The following is a 25,510-nucleotide window of genomic DNA, read 5'->3' as shown; positions in this document are numbered from 1 at the left end:
TAGTAGAGATGGCTTACCTGCTTATAGTGCAATAATCAGCGAAAATTGATGGCCATTAGCAACCAAACTGGAAAGAGGGTTGAATCCGTGCCGCGGAGGGCGTGGCGTCACTAGGGGAATCGACGGCGACGATGCGCCGGCCGACAGCTGCCAGTCGATGACCAGACGCATAGCATGCTTGGTTTGTAAAGGTGACCATTGCACAAGTGCTGCCGATACTTTACGTCGCAGTCGACAAGAAAGAAGTGAAAGCGATTAAGTTGACTTACGTTGCACTCTCTCCAGGCGTTTTAATTGAGCAGTAGCCCGTCCATGTTTGGTGTCGGTGCTGCGTTTTCATTTTTAGTATCAACTAAGCAGCTCGATTAGACCACTATTAATTGTGCTTGAGGGAGTATATATGACAAACACTAAGTGACGACTAGATATATCAAATTTTTTTTATTAAATATAGTAGTTGGCAGGGCCCTTACCTGCAGGTATACTTAAAGCCTGATAGCATCTGGTTTAAGCACCCTTCCATATATATTTCATGGAAATCAGGTTAAGCCTAGCTGAGTCCACTTAGAAAGGTACCCTCTCGCAAAACATGGCTTGCCAGTGCGAAAGCACGAAGGTGCTGTATAGAAACTAGCAGATGTCGTCCTTGCATGATGGAAACTGGCAGCTTGAAATATGAAATCTATGTGTGCCAGGAGGAATTCTATGTAATATTAAGCATTGCAATACTTTGCTTGAAAGCATGTTTCTTTTTTTTTTTTTTTTGCTCATTAGTTTCATTCACAGTGCACATGGGGTGTCCACTCAGAAACATCTACTCTATTTTCCTTTTTCAAAACCTTGCTTTGCCCCTCACAGAGTACTGCCAAATTTTTGAAAATTTCTCACTGCAAAATGGGAAAGTGTGCCAAGCAATTAAGTAAGGCAACAATGCTATGCTTCAGAATACTCAGGCTACTGGAGGCATTAAGCTGAAGGTTTCATCATTAAAATCTTGTCAAACATGAGGATAGTCTGAAACTGAATTGATAAGCTACTGATGTTAATACTGCATTTATGGTTCCAAAAATGGCTGGGATCACACGTGTATGCTGATGGTACAGTGTAGCAACTTTTGCTGCTATACGTACCTTAATTATTATTTCTCCATTTTTTGGAACGCTGTCATCTTGACAATGCTATTTTTTTAACTGCCAATTTTACTTACAATTACTGTGCCTAAAGGTGTGGGAAAGGTTATACCAGAAACTGAAATACACATAAATTGAGCAAATGCAACAAATATTTCAGGGGCACTTCAGCACCGCTGTTAAGGAAAACATGCCACAGCATTTACGACTCCTGTATCCTCATCCCTGTACATTTAGTTGGCTACTGGTTGACTCGCCAATCTTTGTTTGCACTTTTATCACACATACCAATTTGTAAAATTACCAATTACCACATTATGTAAATGAACTCCCAACTCACACATCTGACGGGATTCTGAAAGGCAATGAGTTCTTCTCATGTCAAAGGAGCTGCTTGGGTAGGCAGCTGGACCATACCATGGCCCTCACATCACACAGACCAGTCTATCCGGTCATACTATCTGCCACTCATCCTTGTCACTCAAATTGCCTTTTTTGGTAAATATGGCCTTTTAATGCAGTCAAATTAAATTAGGCGAGGGCTTGAACTATTGTTACATGTAAAGAATTACTGCACACACTTTTTTTTTATGCCCTTTCAGTATGCTGCTTCACCATCCCAGTAGCATAAGAGGCACAGCAATAGTGTATTAAGCGGGTATCCAAGGTTAGATCTGATCTCATTGCTACAAGCATGTCACCTCGCTACTGAACACAATTCACTTTGAAGGGCCAAGAGTTCAATATTTTAGTAAAGTGATTAGCACTGCCAAATGTTTGAGCATTACATGAGGTGACAGTATGGGTGTAAGCAAGCATTGCAATTAAGAAAGTTGCTGCTCATCTGCAAAATACTGAATTAAACCAATCTAATGCAATTCAACAAACACCGCCCACTTTGCCATTTTATCATCAGTCCCTGTCTGCAGTTCGAAACATCTTCATTGGGCTTACCTCTAAAAATTGTCTACGAAACATATCTGTGAACTTTTCTTACTTACTGGTTTTGCGGATTATTTCCAGTCTCAAAAGGAATAACAAATACATGTGGTTCTATGACACATACAGTAAATACTTACCTTTCTAGGTAGGTTACAAAAGGGAAGTAATGCAGAAGGTTGGCAGTCTAAACATAAATGAGCGTGTCAACATGGTGTTTTGGCACTGGAGTGTTTATTACTCCAATCATGTGCGTTAATAATGAATGAAAAGGCACATAAGTAGGAATACTTTATTTTGACACAGAAGCTATGGGAAGCTATGGCCAACATGTGTGTGTTGCCATTACGCTCTTAAGTGAAGTGCAGACTTGTGAGTACACTGTTGAGCCAGTAGCACAGAGAGCAGTCAACTTGGGCCAAGGAATGCCATGCTTTGAAAGGTGGGCAGCTGTTGTGATCTCTCGACTAGTATCAGTCACGTGCAGGGTCGGCTGTCATGGGGAGAAAAAAACAAAAGAATGCAAGCTCAGAACAATAACAAAACACCCGGAGAAACTCAGAGACGTACCAAATTTAAATAAAAAGATAACAGGACTGCAGACTATGCAGCAGCTCATATATTCTAATAGTGGATTTGCATATGGTCACTACACCCTCACAAAGGAAAGAAGCAAAAATGCTGAATTCATGACTCGTCAAAGGAACTAGACAAAAAGAAAAGTGTGCACCCTGTAGCATAGCTCAAGAACGAGAAAAGCCAAAACAGCGAAAAGGTTACCCTAAGTAAGGCCAGTACTAGTGCTCTCTGCATGCATGTGACAATGTATCACTGCAGTGCACATGCACAGCAGAAATGGACACCATGGGTAGTAAAGAACTGATATGAAGTTATCAATACTGGCCGCAGACATCAGAACAGACAGCTGATTTTGCTTTGGTATAACGCAAGCGTGCGGGCTTTGGTAGGTTGTGAAGCATATAAATAAACGTTGAGACATCTTGAAAACCATGTGTGCACATTTTCATTTGCTGCTGCATCCAAGAAGTTTCGCTTGCACTGTTCATTAGACGACATGCGTTGCTCTCAGACTGTAGCGTTTGTCGACTACACAGCATGATTCCAGAATCGCGACTAATTCAGCTGTGGACTTTTCATTTTCTAAACTTGCGAAATCCTTCTTATGGGCTGTGAAAAAGAATGAGGAACTGTTCCACCCAAATGTCTATAACGCACATGATGGCAGCCACAAGTCATTTTGTGCCAAACAGTAGTTTCCATACAAGTAACAAGAAGTTCTCAAACTGTGTGACAGGACCACAGCTATTTACTTGAGGGTGGCCACAGCAAACAGGCAACAACCACAAGATGGCCAAATCCCTCATCGAACTGCAGCACCACAACAGTTGCTACAATGCCAGCATCATAAAACCTCTGGCTGTCTTTGATATACAGTCCTCATCACAAATACACCAGTTCATGTTGTTAAGGAGGCTGTCCATGAGCATCTTACTTCTCATAGCAGCTAAAAAATATTGCAAACAGAGACCAACACTTGACTTTAAGTGCAGTAGCAGCACTACCAACATTCAGTGTGTTAATGGAGTATAGACACCCTGAAACAGATAAGACAAAAAATCAATAATAGATTATTTGGCTGTTGAAGATAAAAATCAGGTGATGATCTGTACAGAGCAATGTCTTGCATGTCGTTAACAAGCAAAATGCGACCAAGATTAGGTGCATATGCTCCTGTAAGATGAAGTGCTGCACTGGCCTAGCCCAAGCAGTGCGGGTACCTCCAGTCAAAACGCTTTCAAGTGCCATCATCCATGAGATGGTTGCCCAATAGCAATCGGAATTTTCATAATGCTGCGTTCCTTATCTTCAGCCAGCATTTTCACTCTTCCCAATGGATGCAACCCTCCCCAAAACTCCAAACTGAAGACATCAATTCAGTCATGCAGAACTGTCAATAATGACCTGAACCACAAACCAACTTGGAGAGGTGGAAGCAGGCTCGAGCACTTTGAAGCTATAAAACGGAAGTTTTGAAGCATTCAAATTGTTTTAGAGCACGTTTCTAAAGTCAAATGATATTGTTACGGACGACATCAAAGAAGAAAAAGCGGGCAGTGGCGCGGACAAGAGCGCTCGCGCTAGGCCCGGCAACACTTTTCATTAAACGTCATCTCACTGTCATCGACCATCTCTCTGTCCTGTGTTCTCCTGTTTTCATCGGCTTGCCGTATCGTAACATTTGGTTGGAGGTGCTGGTACTTCATCATCACCCCCCCATCCTGGTCCGGAGCATCAGCACCCTACGACTTCTTGCGCCGTCGTAGAAAGGTTAGGAGGAAACGCAAAGTAGCCAATAGCGTGCGTATGTAGCCTTCACGCCATGCCAAAACTGCCATTCGTCAAGCGTAGGTACTACCTCCATCAAAGAAAGAGAAAGCCAATATTCTTCTCGAATTAATGTATCTTGAACTGGAGGTGACGGCGGTAGAAGAAAGACAAGAAGCTCAGGTGGCGTGCCCGCCCTGTGGTGTGCGAGAGGTGCCGTTATATCATAGGTCACAACAGCACCGCCGCCAGGGCCGGCGCGTGTTCTGGCTGCAATGCTCTTCGCTGATTCTGCATGAAGAAGATGGCGCCGCTGCGGCAGCAAGACTGTATCTGTGGCTGAGGCGTCACGAGTGTTGAACACCAACCTTGAAAAAGATTGCACCTCATCAAGCGTTCGAATGTTGGCCCTTACCAGTGGTTTGTATAAGGTTTCCAGTTCCTAGCCTCCAGTGGTATACAGTCGTTCCCCCTTTAATATGGACGACCCGAATTATGGACAGTTTTTCTGGGGACGAAACTTTTTCAGTGTAGTTATTCCTCGTTAATATGGAAACTCGCTGTCTGGACAATGGACAGGGGAAGAATGTACACGGCCCACTTGGGCCCATGTATTTTTGTCTCGGTAATATGGAAAATGCTTGAAAAAAAAGCAGAGGAGTCCGAACGCAAGTTAAATAAGGGCACGCCGCCCGCGAACCTACGCAACAGCCGATACAACCGGATGCCTGAACGAGTCCTGTGGGGTTGGAAAGAATAAAAGTGAGCGTGGGGCGCAAGAGCGGAGAGGAACTTACACAGCAAACCGAGGGTTGGCGTAAGAAAGACCCTGAAAGGGGAGAACCAGGAGATTTCTGGGTGCAGCAGCAGTGCCGCCGCAGTCGGGAAAACAGCAACATGTGGTTGCAATAAATTCTGCTGGACGTGAACAGAGAGGCCGGTAAAAGCGTAAGAAAGAAATGACAGGAAGAAAGAAAAGTGCATACAGTGGTGGTGGGAACTGAAGTTTTCTTTCCCAAAGCACAGTATGTGTTCCATGAAGCCGTAAACTCTTTTCGGTGAGAGTTAAGACACACTCACAAAGTAGGGCGACAAAAGAAAGGCGATGTACGAGCATGCAACCGAGACCGGGCGTCCCGTCCTGGGCGCGGTTCCCTCTCAGGCTCCTGGTTTTCGTCCCTGTTGCTGCCGAACTGCCACATTTTGCACCTGAGGCGGGTCCGCATGTCGGCTTCGCTTTAAGTCAACGATGTGGCCTTGACAAGGTCTGAGCTCTTCGTAGTCGGCTAATCGTCGTTCTAAACTGTACTTCAGCTTGCAGTGTTTGTCTTACACGAACACATAGAAACGGCGCCAAGAAGATGGGATGCTCTATAGCCTCCGCATAGCAGCTTGCCAATTTGACTCTTGCTTCCTTACGGAAACAGTACAAGGCAAAAAAGAAAGAATCAGAAGAACGGAAAGGCAGAAAGGTTAACTAAGCAAGAAAGTGCAAAGTATCAGGAGCCTGTAACCATCAACTGGAGTCTGGATTTTGGCATGGTGGGAATTAAACGCAAAAGAACAGAGCTGAACGTCGGCGCGAAGCAAGCAATCTGTGAACACAAGCAGCAAAAGCCATCTCAGTCAATCTAAGCCTTGAGGGACTAGTATCGACAGCTCGACTGTTTCCTCGCCTCAGAAGAATCTCAAGCAGCTACTTAGCGGCTACTTTGCTCAGTGCCGAGCCCATTTTGAAAGTGATGGTGAGTAGAAAATCGGACGCCGATTCATGCTCGAAAGTTAAACCAACACCAACACAAAGCCCACCATCACGTGTGTCATTGTACGCGAGTTGCTTCAGACTCCACTACCAGTTTTCGAAGACAACAATGATAAGGATAATGCATTCAAAATTGCCGGTGTTCTGTCAAAATTTGTGTCAAGTGCACACCGTTATCTACAAAAGAAGTCATTAATTACAATTCTTTTTTTTCTCAATAAAATTCTTTTCGTTTTATTCATGACTCGTTATTATGGATGACTCGCTTTATGGACAGTTTTGTTCGGAAACCAAAGTGTCCATATTAACGAGGCACGACTGTATAAAACTGACCATATGTAGAAGTGCCTTATTGCAGACCAGACTGTCTGTGCTCGCTGATAGCTGAAACAGCCTCACCTGGCGCTACTCTAATTTATTAGGCGAACTTCACGCTTCACCACACCAGCGTAACCCGCACATGGCATTTTACGCTTTAAAACATGCAGGAGCGGTGTTTGACTGCTGCTCTTTAGTAACCGAGGGGAGTAATTTCATATATTCGTTTGTATCGTTCAATGTGGCCGGCGCACGCCTAATTGTTTACGACTCTGATCGACTCGATTTAAAAATTGCTCATTCAAGATTTATCTTATTCCATCATCAAGGACATTTCTAAACTCTATCAAGCCTTTGCGGCTATTTCAGTTATGAGACGTTCCAATCAACAGATTGAAATGAAAACCATACCCACATTTGGTTTTGAATTTTTTCACGTGGAGAAAAAAAAAAAAGTGTACATGACGCCAAAAAAACAACAAAAGGGCTATGTCTCTGGAGCAATGGTCCCAAATCGGCTCAAAGTGTGAGGACGCCGTAGCAGAGGCTTCCAGATCACTTCGGCCACCTGGGATTCTTCAATGAAACTGCCATCGTTAAGTATATGCCTGCAATGCTTTCAGCTTCGACCAAAATGCTGTTTCCCAATTAGGATCAGACTAGGGTATCCCAGCTCAGTACTCGAGAGCTTTAATGACCAAGCCACCGCGGTGCCGTAATAAGTAAATAAATAAGCCAAGAAGACTAAACTTCTTTCTCGGAGCGTACCATGGTTATTTTATCCATTTCGCTGCAGCTACGCCGCGAATGTGTATTTTACTCTGACAAAGTGACTATAAAGGACATCGGCCCCATGTGTACAAGCCCGAATCCGGCTCAGACCCGTACGTTTAAGCCCACTCAGAGTCCAGCAAAAATGTTCATGTGTCGGCCCAGACGGGCCGTGGGTTGAGCCACACTCAGCTTTTGGGCCTGTCCATGCCCACGCAGTGTCGTGTGAAGCGCGTGCTACCTTCACTTGACGCTTCTACAGAAGGTTTGACGATCTTCTATTTTTTCGGTTCCTGGGGCTGCCTTTCAGTGGGTCGCTTTCTACTTTTCGATGTCTGAAAGGTAGGCAAGGCAGGCAGAGAATATCGTGGGGACCGCTTCCTTTGCTAGCAACGCGCAACGCTTTGCAGCACATGCCCATTTAACTCTGTCGTCCATGTTTTGGACACAAACCTGGGCTCCAAGTGCCCCTCACAAACAGTGGCTGTATAGCTCGGTCCTTTCTTAGTATGCCGGCCACCATAGCTGAAGTCGTTTGACATCTTTTCGCACCGAAGAAAGCTGACATTTTTCATTGCAGAATACGTAGCCTGTATTGCAGTGGTGAACAATGCACTTTTTTTTCCACATTACATTACATTACAACTTAGAATATACCGTGATCGAAGAAAGGCGTGGAGTGGGGGCGTCAGCGAGAAAAACAAAATGTGCACCGATGCAAGTTGAGAACTGACTGGCAATCCTTGCGGCACCCAGCGAACCCGCGGCCACCAACAGTCAACGCAGTCTCTCGGCAGCCTAAGGAAATCAGAGCATCGGTATTGCCACTTACTGTTCGGTGCGGAGCGACCCGTTCACACACTTCTAACACCATGATGCGGAGGTTGTGGGTCTGGGCCGACCAGTGGCATATGGTCGCTTTTTGCTAAACAATTACCTTTCAGACAAACTAATTATGAATTATCCATTGATCCCCACGCCATTATGGGCATAGAGCAGGGGGTCTCAAACTCATATTGCTACGTGGGCTGCATTGAGAAAGCTTTTTCTCTCATGACCCAGGAGCCAGAAAGTCATAAAACAACAGGAAACAAAGTACAGTAAATAACAATAAAATGAACAAAAATAAGCAAAATTTCGTTTTGTCAGACCAAGCGCTCCTATTATTGCAAAAGAAAAGCAATGTCTGCTGTTTCCACTTCAATGCCGGACAAAAGCAGCTTCAGGATCGCTCAGAGAGAGGTACTGAAATGGTACACCTGTTAATAAATATCACACTTATAATCTTCAACAAGAAAATCAAAAAAAAAAAAAAAAAAAGAACACTTAGAAATAAAAGAGAAGGCAGGATGTCTGGCTCCTTGCTTTTGAAGGCATAGTGATGTCAAATGAAAGTTCACGCAGATTAAGTGGTCAACGCCTTTTCAAAAATGAATGCGTACTAACTGGTACAAAATCTGAGTTTATTTTAGTTGGAAATTAGGGCTGGTGGCAATGCTTTCAAAACGTCAGCTGAAAATTTTGAGCTGGCGGACTGCAGCACGCAGCTCCACGGGCTGTGCGCCAAGGCCCCTGGCATAAAAGGATAATCTCTGATGAGCGGAAAGAAAGTGTTCGACATTGGGCTGCATTCCCCATTCTCAGCAAGGGAAACTAGAATGCTTCTTTGCTCGTCAAGTGAAGAGGATATACATTAGGCAGGCATTGCCTCTGCTACGAAATGGACACCACCGTAGGCAGTGTACACCTGGACAATGTTTTAACAGTACCACGTGACCGTCGACTGCCCGGCGCTGCTGCGCCGGAAGATGCAGGAGATGACAAAGCAATAGAGTGCGAGGGCGTGCTCACAATTCTTGCTGCTGCAGTGAACCTCGTTTGCTACGCTGCTTTGATCAATGTGAAGCAACCCTGCTACAATTGGCTGGCAGGCATGCCGGTGCCCGGAGAAGCTGTCATTGTTTGTTTTTAGCCGCAATAGTATCTGCATATCATGCGAATATCTCCAAAGTACACACATTTCCGATAAAAAATCCAACATGCCCCATAACTCTTGCCATCGATACTTTTGAAAAATTGTTGTATCGGTACTCTCATTGCATAAAAAAAAAAAAAAAAAAAAAAAAAAAAAATCCTTGAGACACCCAGGGACAAGTGTAATATTTGGAACGTTACAAGTTTGCACAGATTGAAGCCACAAGCACATAGCAGAGCGCTCCCAGAACTCCGATATGAAACTTGATTCAAGGGGTTGCTGCCAATGGAGCAGAACAGCCAAGCAGACAACACTCGCTGAAGCAGCATGATTACATCTCCCTGCTTGTTCCCTCTCCTGATTTCCACTTTGCTTCTGCTCGGACAGTCGACGCTCAAGCGATACTGTTAAAGAATTGGCAGGGTGTATATTCTGTGCTGCTTGTCTTGCAAGCCATTGATGCCAATCTTGCAGACCTCATTTTATCTTTCACAGTGGTTTGCAAAGCTATAAAGTTATTGCAGCAACTTTGTTACACGCACAAAAAAGCGACACAACCAATCTGTGCAGGAATATCATTCGTTAAAGAAGGCAGCTTTGCCAGTTTTTCACAGCAAATTGAGAAGACAATAAAGCGTGGTTTGATCTTCCATCTCGTGCAAACATTTGTTTGTTTTTGGAGCTAGTCTGGTTTTCTTAGTCTGAATCAACTGTTACATTGCACACTGTTTGCAATGCATTGATTGCATCTGAGAAAAAAAGGCTGCAAACTACAAGCTGGACACTGCAGCTGCAGGAATGCTTGCTTGCTTGATTCATTCATGCACTCTATGCAAACTGGTGACCTGTGCCATGTTCCCCATGTAAAAGTTAAAACAAATGACCAGTCCCGGTGGCACAACAATTGTTTTGAAATTAAGTACAGGGCTCACCTTGAGGCGTTGGAGCATAGGCTGCCTCCGCCTTTCATAGTCCCATTTGTTCAGCCTCAGCAACCAGCAAGCCCATGCTAGACTCCAAAACACATATCAGGATGGTCCCTGCGTACCAAATATTAGACGTCAGCTTATAAGCGATGTTTACACACACAAAAGAAATTAAGACAAGTACATGTTGATGCATTTTAAACACAAGGCGAAATCGCTTACCTCACCGCAATTAGAAAGTGGCCCTGCATACACATGACAGTGCGCAGTCATAAAATGAGGTATTAAATCATTATTCTACACCGCGTCACAGCAATGAGGGTCACACAAAGGGTCACGTCGCACAAATGGTTAGTACGTCGTGGTGCACCGAAACAAAAGCTTCCCACACAGGCCTGAGTGATCCTCGCCTTTCTTGCTTCTACGCGTTGTTTTGTCATGTCCTAGTATCTCCTTAAGTCCCTCCATCAGCTCAAAGACGTTACAATCATTAATTATTCGTCCAGACCGCTGAGGAAAGCTTACCCAAGTTTCCCGCCGTTTTCAGGCGCACGCAAGACTGGTAGTCAGGCGTGTTTTACATGACTGAGACTTTCGTGCGGTTGGCCTAATAAGCGGTATTTAACCGCATGTTCCTTGGTGTCGAACTACGTTGAGCTTTCGATTGAAACTTTCTATAATACACCTTCGGGCCGTTCGGGCCCACTGCCGGCCAAGCAGGCTCAATGGTCGTCAACAGAACATTCGGGCGCACGGAAGTTGAAAACTAAATGTAGAACTCCAGACAGCGGGCAATGACTCAATACATGCATACTGAAGTATCTAAAGAATAGAAAAAATTGCTTACGTACCGTACAACACGAGAGCACCCAGCTCTCACGGCTCCCACCATGAAGGACGACGACCAGCCATTTTGCTACTAAAAGCAACACAAAACCGACAAAACAATAGCCGGATGTGACGTTATTCTTAAACCGGATAAGACGTCATGGGTTGCAGCAAGCATTTTGCTCCTGCAACCGGGTCGCAGCAGACGGCGCCTCCAATACGCGAACCTGTAGACGTCTACGTAGACGTCTACGAAGCAGTCTTGCTAGACGTCTAAGAATTGGAACGCACCAATGGTCAATTGCTTCACTGGAGTTCAGCGTTGCCAGATTGGAAAGTGGCCGCGACACCAGAACCTCGACGAAATTTCCCCAGATTTCCCCAGAATCTAAAAAATGCTATAAAATGATTACAAATGACCACGAAATAGCTGTCATCACTCATTTGATTAAAATAAAAGCATGTCATGCAGCCCCAAATCATCACTTTGGGCGTCATATATGTATGAGCGGAACCCGCGTATCATATCATCGGTGATGACGAATTTTGATCACGCAGAACATTATGACCTTGGCACATCTGCCTGGATGACAATGTTGAGCGAATCCGTACAATGGCATCCAAAGTTTTCAGCGACTCTTGCTTCAGAACATGGTCTTCACACATGTGACTTGACCGAATACCCGCTCCACTGCTGCATTTGACACTGGGCATGAGAGACAGGCCAGTGCATACAATGCCAGTTCCTAGTAGGGCTTTTCACCCATGGTGTTTTCGTCTTTGAAAACTTTGACCCATAATGTTGCAGAGTCCTCTGGAAGTTTGCCGCCGAAGCCGCGGCCTCCTCACTCCAAAGATGCATAACAATTCCCCTGTATTACACTTCAGTCACTTCCGTCCAGGTTTCCTTCTCTTGAGATTGAGTGGCCGCTTGCGCATCCTAGTGCTAAACGTTTGGATCAGCAGCGCCCCTGAGTGGTTTTCCCCAGATATCACCACATTTTGTCTGGTGTAGTAGTTCGTGGACTTGGACACCAGGACCTCCAACAATTCACCAGATTTCCGAAATCTGGTGGCGAATTTCACCAGATGGCAACGCTGCTGGAGTTTCCACATACAGCACATGCGTCATCTCCATTGTTAAACTTCTTTTTGTAGCTTCGTCAAGGTCAATGGCTTCGTGTTCTAAGGCACCCTGATCTAGCTTCAAAAAGTAGGGCACTGCCTCTTGAGTTATCAAAGAAATCTTCCTTCCTGATCTGCATTTTCCACTTTCGGTATAATTCCACACTCTGTTTTTTTTTCCATCGAATTTATCCAATTTTTACCTTCTGTGTTTTTCACCTGTTGCTTAATGCTCTTTATTTCTCCGTCCTTGTTACTAGCATACTTACTAGTTAGTTTCCTAGTTCTTTTCCTCCATTGTGAGTCAACGCTTTTTAGGTACAGGTATTTAAATACCTTAGCTGCCCATCTGTTACTGTCCAATTTCCTCAGGCGTTCCTCATATAATACTTTACTCTGAGCTTCCCGTGGATGGAATGGATGGATGGATGGATGGAATATAGGAGCGTCCCCTTTGAAACGGGGTGGTAGCAGTAGCTATCATGCTCATTTTTCTCCATATATCTTAATTATTGATTTAGAATTGTTAACTAAACCATCATTCTATTTATTAAATTTTGCTCCGTACTTACGATGAGCAGCGCCCCTGGCGGCCAAAGTTGGAAGGCATCGCCGGTGCGGCCACCTCCCCCTCCGCACGGCACACTAGCAATATTGCGTCCATAATGGTCTAGGGGAGGCGAGCGTTCCGAGCAGAGATGGATGTAAAATTTTCGCCGTACAGAGATAATTATGACACGCCGGATTTCGTGTTTGATTATACATCAGCGTTTGATTATTCTTCTATTCATCACATGACGGCCCTGAAAAAGCCCGAGAAGTATAAAACTATATTTAATTACAACAAACGTCAGGTTGTTGTTGATCTCTCAGGTAAAGTCATTACCTGTTGTCCTTCTGTTAAATGATTAACGCCGCTATTGCTCGAAAACGTAAAAAAAAGGAAAACAAACTTTGAGCTTGTGCTATTGGAGGAAGCAGATACGTGTGCTATAAACTGATGAATGCATCTTATTCCAGATTGCGAGCCCGAGCCGTGGCAATCGACCATCATTAGGACGATCGTCACCTTTTTTTGTTATCTTTTCCTCGTATTCACTTTTCCCGTGACATGCTGGGTCTGCATAAAGGTATTTCATTTCTTACAAGGACTGTTCACTTTTTTTGGCCACTTGCTAGCCGAGCCGTCTGTGCTTGTGTTTTGCGCAGAGAGTACCGTCCTTGGAGAGGATCGCAGTATTTCGTCTTGGAAAGCTGCAGCCTGTTCAGGGCCCAGGTAATTTACAAACAAAATAATTCTGGTGTGTCTTAAGAAGCAAGTTATAACTGGCTATGGTTCGTATAAAAACCTAAAAGTGGCAGACCAGTGGCTATGCACATCAGTGGAGCAGAAGGAAGCACAGGACGACGGCGACAATGAATAATGGGGACGCAAATGATAAGGAAACCTAGTTGTGAGGACACAAACACTAAGGTAAACAAACAGACGAATAATTAATGCTCCCCTCTATTTTTTTTTTTTTTCGGACTCAGTGTTCGTTCCCATAATTCACAATAGCTTGCACTGTGTGGAAGTTCTCATTTGGTGTTTAACGTGACAGCTTGATATCTGCACTGTGAACATAAATTCTGTACTTAATGCTTGCATAAACATGATTAATGTAGTTGAAGACTGAACTTGGTTGTACCATGCCAAACAGAAGGCAATGTTAAACATGAATAAAGTCACTAAGCTGATATTTTTAAATATTCACATCTGGAGGTTTGAAGAGCTACCTGCCCCATATGTGCATAGGTCATGTGGACAAGTGCAATGAATCGAACAATGAAAATCCTAGTTTGGCATCACATCATACTAACAGAATTATGGTGTGATAGGATTTGCATCGTGTTATAAAAGGTGCCCTATTGTTGGCTTGCACCAACATCATAGTGGCTGCCATGTTGGAGGCTAGCAGTGCAGTGAACGTGCACATTTTTCTAACCAGCATGACACTGCCTGCACTTGCTTGCTCTGTGGAAGCTTGCACCCAGTAATCCATTGTGTCACCTATGACACTGCATGCAAGCTGTCTGCTGAAACTTGCTGCAAGGTTCTTGAGGGTAAGAGGGAGAGCATCGAAGGGACACTGGCGACAACTCTATCCAGTTACTGTTCTCAGTAATAAATTATTCGCTTGCTGTGTTAACATTTGTCCAGCTACAAAAAATTTACTTATTGACGAGAAAATTGGATTTGAATACCTTCCTGTCAGTCTATTCAAACTTATGATGTAATTGAATTTCCAAGTCTTCCTGCCAGTTGATTCAAACTATGATGACCTCAAAAAGAACGGGGTTGTCACCATTCTAAAGTGAATGGCTTTTAATGTATCCTCTGAGATCCACGCACAGCAATTGATACAGGCTTATGCATTTTGCTTTTAAGTAATTTCTAGCATTGTTTTCAGCGAGAGTGGTCTCTTGGTGATTAGAATGGTTAGTTTGTTGGTTTATGGGGTCTAACTTCCCAAAGTGACCTGGGCTATGAGAGATGACATAGTAGAGGGCTTTAGAAATTTCGATTACCTGGGGCTCTTTAACATGTACTGCCATCGTACAGCACATGAGTGCCTTGCGTTTTGCCTACATCGAAAAGTGGCCATCACAGCTGGGATTCAATCCCGTGTCCTTAGGTTTAGTATTCAGCACCTTAACCACTGAGCCACCGTGGCGGTGCTTGTAATAAGAAGGCATTTTCCTATCAACGCAGGCCAGCTTCTATCAGTCCTCAGTGTCCCTTTAAAAATGCGCTAGTACAGAAAAAAAATCTTTTTTCTTTTTTTATTAACATTATCATTAAAGGCCCTGTTTTGAAGAAAATCGGCTGCTGTTCGCGTTGTGAGAAAAAAATCACGAGTATGGCTCTGGCAGGTGGTAGTCAGGAGTTGACATGGCCAAGCACTGATTCGGGTTGGGGTGGCATAATGAGACATGGCAGGAGCTGCCAACTTGTGTTGTTAATTTGAGGTTGGAGGGCAGAAGAGGAATCTGCCATCTATGGTTACTACTGGCAGTTCTGGTTCACAGGTGGTCTTTAGCAGTGCTTCATTAATTTCCTTCAATTAGTCCTGTTTACATGCTGTTTCAAAATCTTAGTCCATTGCATAGGCATATCTTTTTATGTCGCTGCTATATCTGCTGCATGTCGCATTTCAGGTCAACGAAATCTGTTTTAACAAGTCTTAGAGGTCACTGCACTTCAGTTTTCTTAGGCTTATCAAGATTCGCTTCCAAAACATTTGTTGAGTTATTAGTTTATTAATCCACTGTGTGTAACTAATAGCACAATGCCATACCCAGGCTAGCTGAAAGGGATAGATTTTAAATGGTATTTTTGCTACTGTAAAAATGCACCATTGGTGACGAGAGTGTGATGCAAAAAGTAGGGACAGATTGTTCTTTACAGGCAAGGAAATCGAGTTTCTGTGTTTCATTTGTAGAGATAAACGTGCTCGCAGTTGCACCAATTTTCTTTTTATGATGCAGGCCTAGTGCTGGTGTTTCCTGTCATTGACTCCTACATGAAAGTGGATCTCAAGCCCAAGGTTTTTGAGGTGCCCACACGTGAGGTATCGTGCAGTGGTACCAGTGGTGTGCTTTTTAAGTCACATGCACTGTATCCAGGTGCTGACTGGTGATGGAGCCATAATTGAGGTGGGAGCCGAGCTACATTGGCAAGTCGTGCACAGTGTGCGCTACGTGACTCGGGTGAAGGAGGTAGATGCCACTGTGGGTGCACTATGCCAGCAGTGCTTGGCATCCCTGCTGGGCTGCAGTGACCAGGATGACATAGACCGGCGCAGGGAGGCCATTGAAGCCACTCTGCTGGTGCGTGTTTGCCTCTAATTTCTATGCGAAGTGCAGCAAACGTGTTGCCTGTCTTCTCAGTGGTCCTTTGGAATACCTCGTTTTAGGTTTTTGATTCAGTTTGCTCAGCATCTGCAGCACATGGTCTAGCACCTCTCCACTATTGTTTTCCGATTGGTGTAGTGCATAATTGATCGCAAACTGACCACGAGTTCATCTTCATTGCCTCCGTAATGTACCTGCCATGCTGCAACGCATTCTGGCACCAAAAAAATTTGAGCCTGAAGTCTGCCCGTCATACTTGGGTTACAGTTTTCAGTTGTAGATGGTGCTGCTGGGACGTAGACTATGCTTTTTGTCCATTTGCTGTGCAGTGTTGGTGCAGAATAAAGAACTGCAACTGGTCAAAATAAATCTGCAGCACTCCACTTCGGCATCCCTCATTGTCCAAGTGCATATCCAGGATGCTCCTTCAGACATTGTACCGCGCTATGCTGGTGCCATGATTTCTTGAATGTGACCCAATGCTGCCAGTGCTGTAGAACCCCGCTGTTGCTTTTCTCACAGGACTGTGTGCAAAAAGAAAACTAAACAGGGCTAATTTTCAGTCTTCCTGAGTGTAAAATAAATGCTGCTTAACTGTTTGAATTTTAAAGTACTCAAAGTTGTGTGAAAAGTTTTCTTTATATTTAGCTTGTGTGCCTGTTTTTCTGCTGAGCTGTTCTTGCTAGCTTTAATGTTTTCTTGAAAATTACGGGTTTTATCCTTTAAAGTCTTAACATTATAAATATTTATTTGCTTTTATGCCTGCATACGTTTATATAGAGTGCTATATCATGTATTATACTGAGTTTACTTTGCCTTGTTTCTCACATATTGCAGACCAAATTGAATGAAACTATCCTTCCATGGGGTTTGGAAGTCATAAAGGTGACGCTGTAAGTATATGAAGTGGTGATTTCCTTGCCCTTGAAGCTGCAGTTTGATTAAATATTTTTATGTTTATGGCAGTCATGTTTGTGAGCAAAGAGCAAAAAAAGAACATCTTGACAAGTGTGATAGGTGTTGCATGTAAATTGTAATTATAGGTTATATTTCTATGGTTAAAGCTATCATTGCACAGAATGAAAGTAAATACCAGTTATAAATTGCCGTTTCTCTTTATTTTGCAAAAATACTGATAATGGTGGCATCAGGAAACACATTACGGAATATCACAGAATATTAACCTTATCTTTATTTACACAATACTGCAGACCTCTTACAATGCAAGCTAGATGAGTTCACTAAGAATTTAGAATATAATTTGAGGGCTAGTAAAAGATATCGACTGGATATATGATTAGAGGTACATCAGAATCTCAGTGATACAAGCCACATGTGGTTGCGAAAAAGTTTGTATGTCGCAACAAAGTCTGCATGCAGAAGTATGAGCACGGGAAGTTCATTTATGCAGATCTATTTAAGGCTGAAGGGATTTGTGTACAGAGCAGCTGATAAATGCAACATCAGTGATGTGCGAGCGGCATGCTGACGCAAACTGCTTCCAATGCATGCAGTGCAATAGGTGATTGTGGCGTCAATTAAATATGGGCTATGTACCACCACAAACACTTCTCTGTGCATACAATGTGACTGGCATTCATGAAGTCAACAATATGCAGCCAACAGGTAGTGCTAGAGGTTGCGCCACCTTCATATCATCCTTTGGTGTGAGAGTGTGTTATGAACATTATTGCTCATTGTATGCAGTGCACTCCCATGGGGAAATTTTAAAAATTCTCATTACCCAGAAGTTCATATCAACTGTGTAGGCATCACTGAGGTTCTGCTGTATACTTATTTAATAAGAACAGTCTGTAGGTCTGTAAGGTTATTGCAGAATCAAAAATACTATAAGGCAAGAAAAATGCAAGCTAACAGTTAGCTACACAGTATACGTCTGTTTAGACACGCTGTTCAGGATCTACAAACTTGAATGCTTTGTGAGAAGTTGGAACATGATTAGTGCATGATTAATGTAACAGCGCAAAATTTTGTTCATTAAAGTTATGTATCGGCACTGAAATAAGGCTTCTCGAGTGTTAACAGTGCCATTTCTTATTGCAAAGAAAAAAGCCATGTGTATAAGCGAACCAATGATTTCTCTTTGTGAACAGAAGTGCTGTTATTTAGACATTACTTGAAGAAATGTTAGTGTTAAAACAGCACATAGGTACATCTCTTTATGTAAATGTGCATGAACTATCCCCCTAGCGAGTATTATTTAGACATTATGCGGACCTCTGCCTGCTTATTTTTGTTGAATCATTGTTCTGCTATACCTTTCTGTTAGCACTTCACTTGTGCATGCATTATTTTTTTTTTCTCAACATTTTCTTTCATTCTGTGAATAAAGCTTAGTTGTGAGTGAGCATCTGTTTTGTGTCCATGTTTTTTATGCGCTGTTATATTAATTGTACCAAAAGATGCCATGGGTTGACTCATACCAGTGAAAAACATGCATCCAAATGATGAACACAGTGCCAGCAGCGGTGTAGGGCAGTATAAGTTGACAGAAGACTAAAGCTAGCCTTCCTGTTGCAAATAATCATGCTGTTTAAAAACTTATTCTTCTGGCTAAACCAAAAACAATGATCCCATCAATAATGATGTACAGTCCTCATGATTCGCACATTATGCTCTACTCCACATATATCATCGTATACTGATGAGTGAGCATTGTGGGAGCACCTGTGGCCACTTGCCCACAGTGAAGGTGGATTATGTTGGCATAGTGTGCTAAGGACTTATGGGCCATGATTCTTTTGCCCTAGGCAGATGAGATGTTGGCCTGTCGTGATCTGTGGTTGATCGTTGTGTTGCTCTGTGCTTTACAACAAAAAACTGGAAACGGAGTAAATGGGCGTGGATGCCCAGGGATATAGCAGTACCGTGCATTCCTGCACTAAAAATCACTGGTGGATACAGCAGTGTTAAGAATTCTTAGTTTGAAACTGCTATATAACCCTAAAAGGGATCGCCTTTGTCGTAAAGCAGCGGCATGACTTTGTAAATGTTGTAGACTCTGATGATCTCTCTTCTTGCTGGAAAATGCCTTCATGACATGAGTACTAGTATTATTCTGTTTGAAATCTTCAAGAAGTTTACATTAAGGCATTTATAATTTGATGTTCTTGCATCATTAAACAGACAAATAGCCTAAATGTGTCATAAAATTCTGGTTGAAGTGAAGGAGTTATGCATTAATCTTGCTATTGTTAAATGCAGTGCTTTTATTTTGAAGAGTGTTTGTTATATTAATCAATGCTTGCACACTTAAGGGTGCCTTGTTCTCTGAGAAGTATACATCAAAGAGCAGGGCTCTTTTCATGTGACAGAATTAGACCACTGGAACAGCTACAGCCTACATAGCTGGGAGCATGTACCACTGTTCTTGTATGCATAAATACGGATAAGAGTGTACAAGTGTGCACATACTTGCACAAAAGCAGTGCAACAGGCCTGAAGTAAAGTGTCAAGGTTACTGTCTCACATTGCTTAGTGCAAAATAGCTTCTTGTGAGCGGCAGCACATTTGTTTTCGGTGCATCAAGTTTGGCAGTGTCCCATTAGGTTTTCTTTATACTGCCATTTCCAGCATTGGAGTACATACTGAGTGTGTCCAGTGAAAAAAAAATCCTAAAATATGTTTTGCGGTGTTTCTGGTGCAATCGTTGCACTATACAGCGTTCTGGATATCAAGCTTTCTTTAACCTTGCAAGGTGTTCTATAAATAATTGTGTATATTGAAAATTCAGAGATTTTTCTGGAGCTCGGAACAGCTAGCAGTGATTTTTTTGTTTTACGCAAATTTAGAACTCTTTATATCCTAAACATAGCTTTTTTGTGTAAACTAGCGAACGCAGGTAATCTATCTTGAAACATCTAGCCGGGTAGTATGTCCTCTGCCATTTTTATGCAGACAAATGTAATAATATAATTTCTCTTATGTCTATTGTCATGCGCATCTTTGAAAGAGTCAATACGAACCATTTGATTCCTGGCGTGCTCATTAGACAAATCCTTGCTTATCTTTTTCGCATTTTCAAACCAATGTGACACTTTGTGTGAAATTTTGTACATATATATAAAGCAACTACTGTTGGCATTTCCCATTAAAATTCAGACTAATGGTCTTTCTTGAAGTCTGCACAAACTATTAAGATGGAAAAATTAAGCAAGCAGCACTTAAACAGTCAAGGTCTTTAAAGGATAGTCTACTGAATTTTAGCAACTACCATATTTCCTTTGTGGCAATAAAAAGTTTCTTACCTAAGCAAATGTATGCCTGGGCACAGTGCTGAGAAGCATTGTAGAACAATTTAAGAAGTACTTTTTCTATATTGGTAGTAGTCTACAAACTTTGACATCTGAATCGGAGTTACTGTTCAGCGCCTGGGCAGTAATGAACATGACTTAATTCAGAGGTGTAGGCTTTCTTGTAGCTGTCATTTAAAGAACTATAGTGGTTTTCAAAAACTAGTAACAAAATAAGACGGGCAATACCTGTCTTATGTATTTGCAACAATATTTTGCAATTAGTAGCACCAACACTACAAATATGGTGGCAGTTTGCATTTTTTTATGCATTTTAGAAGTTGGTGTAAAAAACTTTGTTAGTTTCTGTAAGCTGCCATGATTAATTGTAGGAGCATAAGCATTGAGGTAAATTCCTTTAGCCTTTTCAGCAAAATAACATTTATTACACTCATTTCTCTTTTTGAAATGTTATATTGGCAATTTTCACGATATTGATTCCACGTTATGTTGGTGATACAAACAATGTCAAGAAGGATCTCCATGTACAGAGCTGTGTCATTTGCTTCATTGCTGAGCGGTCATACTTAAGAGGGTTTGAGAGTCTTAAAAACTTGTTTATTTTTCAACGTGTTTTGTTGGAGCTTGGCATGCAAGTGTAGAAAGGAATGCTGATTTCAAATATGCATTTAGGTTTAGAATATCTTGTCAGGAAAGGAAAGTAAGGCAAAATAACTGTCCTATTTGGGTTGTTTCTTAGTGTTCGTTATTGTAACAGGCATTGCAAAAGGTCCACCGCATATTCTAAAGCTTTCCTTTTCTTTCCTTAGTTATGATACATAAGCAATTAAACTAATTTTGATCAGTGATAATGATCAAATGACATTATACAAATTTCTTTAGCTTTAGCACGTGCAGTGGACCTTTCAAAATGTGTACATGTTCCTAAAAGAGGCCCTTTCCAGCAAGAAATTACTGTAATGGCCCATAAGAACTGGATATGTTATTTTGCCATGTCTTCTCTTCCTGGTGAGGTATTTGAAATGTAAATTCATATTTGAAATCTGCATTCTGTTTTGCATTTGCCTGCTAAGTTTCAACAAGATGTGTTGAAAAATAAAGAAAACATCTTAAGCATTGTTCTCAGATTTTTATGGCAAAATTATCTCTTATGAGTCTGTTATGTGAATGTTAGCACACTAATGTGACAGAAGAGCTGCCAAGTGTCTTTTTCTCAAGTTCCGTCATGCTGGCAATAAAGAGGAGGCTTGGGCACAGGAAATTTCCGCATAGTTGAATGCTTGCAGAACCATGACAATGTAGGAAGATAATTTGCCTAAACCAGAAAGGTCCATGCAGATATACATAGCACATTTCTTTAACAAAGATATCTGAGCACATGACCAAGAGGCAGAGTCCCAGCATGAATTAGCTTCGTGTGTAACTGCCTCTGTGACAGCAGATCTCATCATGCCACCCACTGTAGGAATATAGTGCTTTGGTTATCTGCAGGGAGGGGGAGGGTGATTTTGTATGAATTTCATTTTTTTTTATCTAATTATTGTTCCCATACGTTCACTGCGGCAGGTGATATGAAATGAATAAAATAGAGCAGGAAGAATTCTGTTGTAGCAGTCATATTTATGTCCTGCCTTCTGTTCATTGTTAACAAACAAACATAGAATGCAAGGCATAGGTAATTGCTCTGTCCAAACAGCATACAAAAAAAGGCAGCCTCAGTATACTTGTTTTCCACTTGTAGGCATGATTAAAAATCTTTATTTGTATTTAAAGTAGCACGTGGTCAGTAGAACTTATGACCATAAAAAAACATATTAGGGCACAGATACATCAGTTAAAATTCGAGTGGCAGTCAGCAACTGGCGGACTTTTATCTGTGGAAGCAACATGACAGTTGCTAGGTCTTGCTTATCTGAAGTGCTAAATGCAGAAAATAGTAGTAATTAGACAAGGGCCTTCATAATTGATGTCAGTGATTTCCAATTCTCTCCAAAGATAACCATTACCATTTTGCTTTCATGCCAGACTATCGTTTCATCCTTATAAGCATGAGTTTGTCTTTAAATTTTAAAACAAGCCTAGTTCTGCCCATGCTGACCTCATAAGCAGTCCTCTGTTCTGTAAGACACCATCGTACTGTTTAATTGATATAGGCAGTGCAAATTGACAGTACACACTCCAGGTTGCCCAGCCCAACTGCCAGTAGAGTCAGGTGGAGCAACGAAGTTTGAACACAGGTTGCCACCATCTTTTCTCGCCTTGCCTGCTTTGTCAATTGATATGTTAATTACTGGCAAAACTGGCAGTATTTCATTAGTTGTCACAAGAGTTGCGCATAAATTGTTTGAAGTAATGGATTACTTGTCATAAATGATATTTTTACAAAAAATTTTAATGGGCTGATTATTTTTTGCAAGGAGTAACATTCTCGATAATCCAGTTACTCTTTTCACTGACCATTACTAGCAATCAATTTCTTTCGATTCGAAAAAGAAGTTTTGATCACTGGTATGACATCAAAATCTTCAGTTTGGGAGCAAATACTAGTGCTAGTGGGGAATAATGTCTCTTCACGATAGACAATGTCCGGGCCACAGAAACGTCACATGAGCAAGAATGTTGACATGTGAACTCAGGTCGACTGCATTTGACTATCTTCATGCTCTACGTTTGAATTTCTTTACAATTCAACATGATGTCCTGTTTAGTGAGCTTGAGCTTTGTCCCCTCAGAGCTCAGAACAACAAAGTGTGACAATTTGTGTAACTAGGAGCTGGTGCACAAGTTCTTATAACCGTGCCTTTTCCTTCACAGCATACACCAAAAGAGCTTAGAGCCCTTGCTGCCGTTTTTATGAATGCGGAAGACATACTGATGAACAGTTGGAGAAACAACTGCAGGTGAAAATTAACAGTGTGTGATCACGTAACACCTGCACCAGCTCATTCTTGACAGTTTTTTGCAATGGACTTTTTTAAGCAATAGCTTATACAGCTCGTTTGGCCGAAATCCATTGGCGTCGTAATAGTGGTAGTCATAGTTGTCGGAACCGTGTCGGCACTGCTTGTCGGAAATAATTGGGGGTTGAAAAAATTTGTATCATGTTAATTTGGGGTTTTAGTGATTGATGATTGGTGTGTGATAGGCAGTGCCAAGATTACTTAGGTCATTGTAATTGATTATTGATGAAGTAAAAAAAACGAAAAAAAAAAACAGGAAAAAGGGGGTTCAAAAATGTCAAAATGCTGAGAATGAATTGTTGATACTATTTAAAAAGTTTAGAGTGTGTAATTGATAAATTATTTGAAAAAATAAGAGGATGGAAAAAGGGGGTCTTCAAAGGCATCAAATTGGTCTGCATGAAAAGTCATTGCTTATGCTAATTAAGAAAATGTGTAATTAATTAGTTAATAGAAATTATTTAAATGAAAAATTAGAAAAAGGAGTTCAAAGGTTTAAAAATGCTCAAAATAAAAAGTGAATGCTTGATGATCCTAATTAACAAAATTTAAAGCATTAATTGATCAATTAATTGAAATAATTCTAGCGTTCCTGCATATGCTTCAGCAGGGAACATATGCAGGAGCATCAATTCAGGCTTGCTCTAAGCACTTTAAAGGTGCCCAGCAGTGTAGCTGTCCATGTCTCTCTCTTATCTTGCTCTATTTGCAGCAGAGCTGTTACCTCCTATGATCAGGCACACCACACGTCTTTCCAAAAGCCGCAGGTAGCGTGCGTAGTGCTGGTATCTGGCCATATTTGCACCACAGTATTGGTCGTCGCGATGCCATGTGAACGCCTGGAATTTTAAGCCTCATGCGAACGAGTGGGCACTCTTTGCACATACGCGCCAGTGCGGAGCACATGGCACAAACGTGATGCCGAGATTTGACCGTGCTGGATCTCCACCTTTGTGTGCACTGTAATGCCCTAATGCCCTACCTATCCCGCATTGGCAAGAGAGCTGCCCTACAAAAAAGTGCACTCCAATATGAGAGCTTCTCCGCAGTTCTCTGTGATGATGTGTATATTGTGGGCATGTGATTTCTTCTGCGGAAACATGTCGCATATTGTTTGGTGCTCAAGCACAAGATGACTTACTAGCAAAAAAGCTGTCCAGTGTGTAGATGAAGGTGGCAAAATAACAAGTGCAGCAAAGTTTAAAGAAGGCTAACTGGTTTTGCGGCAGCTGCAGCCAGGTGTAAAGGCAGGAAACCGTATCGCGCCAGCTTCCAACTGTGTTCTTCAGAGGTGAAAATAAAGCTTTAGTCAGCTGCTTTAATCAAAGCTGTTGCAACTATCCCTGTTTCATAGAAAGTTTAGACCAGGACTACAGTTTGCATCTTGCAGAAACTAGAGTTATGATAACAGACGAAAAACCTGTATGGATTTAGTCTTCGAAAATAGTGCATTCTGTGTATCTAATTACTTTAGTCATAATAAAACAATGCTTATGGGGCTTAAAGCTCAATGTTTATGTGTAAGTTAAATGCAGGAACAGAAACAATGTGAAGGCATCTGGACTTCCGATATTGTGGATATGATATCATAAACCTGCCTTGAACATGTGCACTATGCTTGTGTCTGTATTTCAAGAAAAAAAAAGGTAATCGCTGGTTTACTTCGGTTAGCTAAATGCAACATAGGTACAGCAGCAAAATCACCAAGACTAACGAAAATGCACAAAGATAAGCAGTGTGATTTTCCCAGTGCATCCACATTGCAGTTTAGTTTAACAAAGGCAATCTGTACTTATTTTTTTTCTTTCATTGACAGTTACGCGCAGATGTCCCATGAGTGCCATATTGCACTAGGTTTCAATGGTTTGTGGTTGCTGTAAAAGCCTATCCTGAAGAACACATGAAACAGTTGAAGTGACTTTTTCTTATATCGAGTTGAATGGAAAACCAACCAATGGTCTCCCACATGTTCATCTTATCCAAGAAATCGTCTTAACCGAGTTCGCCTTGACAGGAGTTTGCTGTAGAGTTAAAGTTGGAATGAAAGTAATGAGACGGTAATCGAAGGTGATCGTTCAGTTTCTTTTAGATGGCTGTTATTGGTCACTGAGATAGGTTACATATCAGATGAAATAATTGTAATCGGTTACTTCTTTCCTCTAATTTGACGAAACTTGTTACCATTGTGTAAAGACATACCGGAATATGCCAATATCTTTTTACTCATTGCTGACAGCAGACGTTTACATTAACGCTCACTTG

At 42.0% G+C, this 25,510-nt stretch overlaps 1 protein-coding gene and 1 long non-coding RNA gene across 4 annotated transcripts in view; one reads left to right on the top strand and one right to left on the bottom strand.

Moving 5' to 3' along the window:
• Window positions 1–2,347: 2,347 nt before the first annotated feature.
• LOC146203397 (uncharacterized) lies at window positions 2,348–11,153 on the bottom strand. The gene is made up of 3 exons (XR_014703858.1): window positions 11,019–11,153; window positions 10,174–10,281; window positions 2,348–2,562 (listed from the first exon to the last, which is right to left on the bottom strand). It is a non-coding gene; the product is annotated as an uncharacterized LOC146203397 (long non-coding RNA).
• A 1,567-nt stretch (window positions 11,154–12,720) lies between these two features.
• LOC146203396 (stomatin-like protein 1) overlaps window positions 12,721–25,510 on the top strand; it is a 28,693-nt gene continuing 15,903 nt past the window's right edge. For 2 of the 3 annotated variants that reach the window (XR_014703857.1, XM_084588733.1), the window contains exons 1-6: window positions 12,721–12,993; window positions 13,141–13,250; window positions 13,330–13,396; window positions 15,649–15,731; window positions 15,787–15,990; window positions 16,852–16,907. Coding sequence is in view for 1 of the 3 variants with exons in the window: in XM_084588733.1 (XP_084444859.1) it covers window positions 12,819–12,993; window positions 13,141–13,250; window positions 13,330–13,396; window positions 15,649–15,731; window positions 15,787–15,990; window positions 16,852–16,907 (695 nt within the window). In the remaining 2 variants the exon portion in view is untranslated. The remainder of the gene's footprint in view (window positions 12,994–13,140; window positions 13,251–13,329; window positions 13,397–15,648; window positions 15,732–15,786; window positions 15,991–16,851; window positions 16,908–25,510) is intronic. The other variant, XR_014703856.1, reaches the window with a different exon arrangement.

This window comes from Amblyomma maculatum, chromosome 1, assembly GCF_055883805.1.
Source record: "Amblyomma maculatum isolate TAMU_Amacu chromosome 1, ASM5588380v1, whole genome shotgun sequence".
In the NCBI taxonomy this organism is placed as follows: domain Eukaryota; kingdom Metazoa; phylum Arthropoda; class Arachnida; order Ixodida; family Ixodidae; genus Amblyomma; species Amblyomma maculatum.
This window is presented reverse-complemented; position numbering and strand designations above follow the sequence as displayed.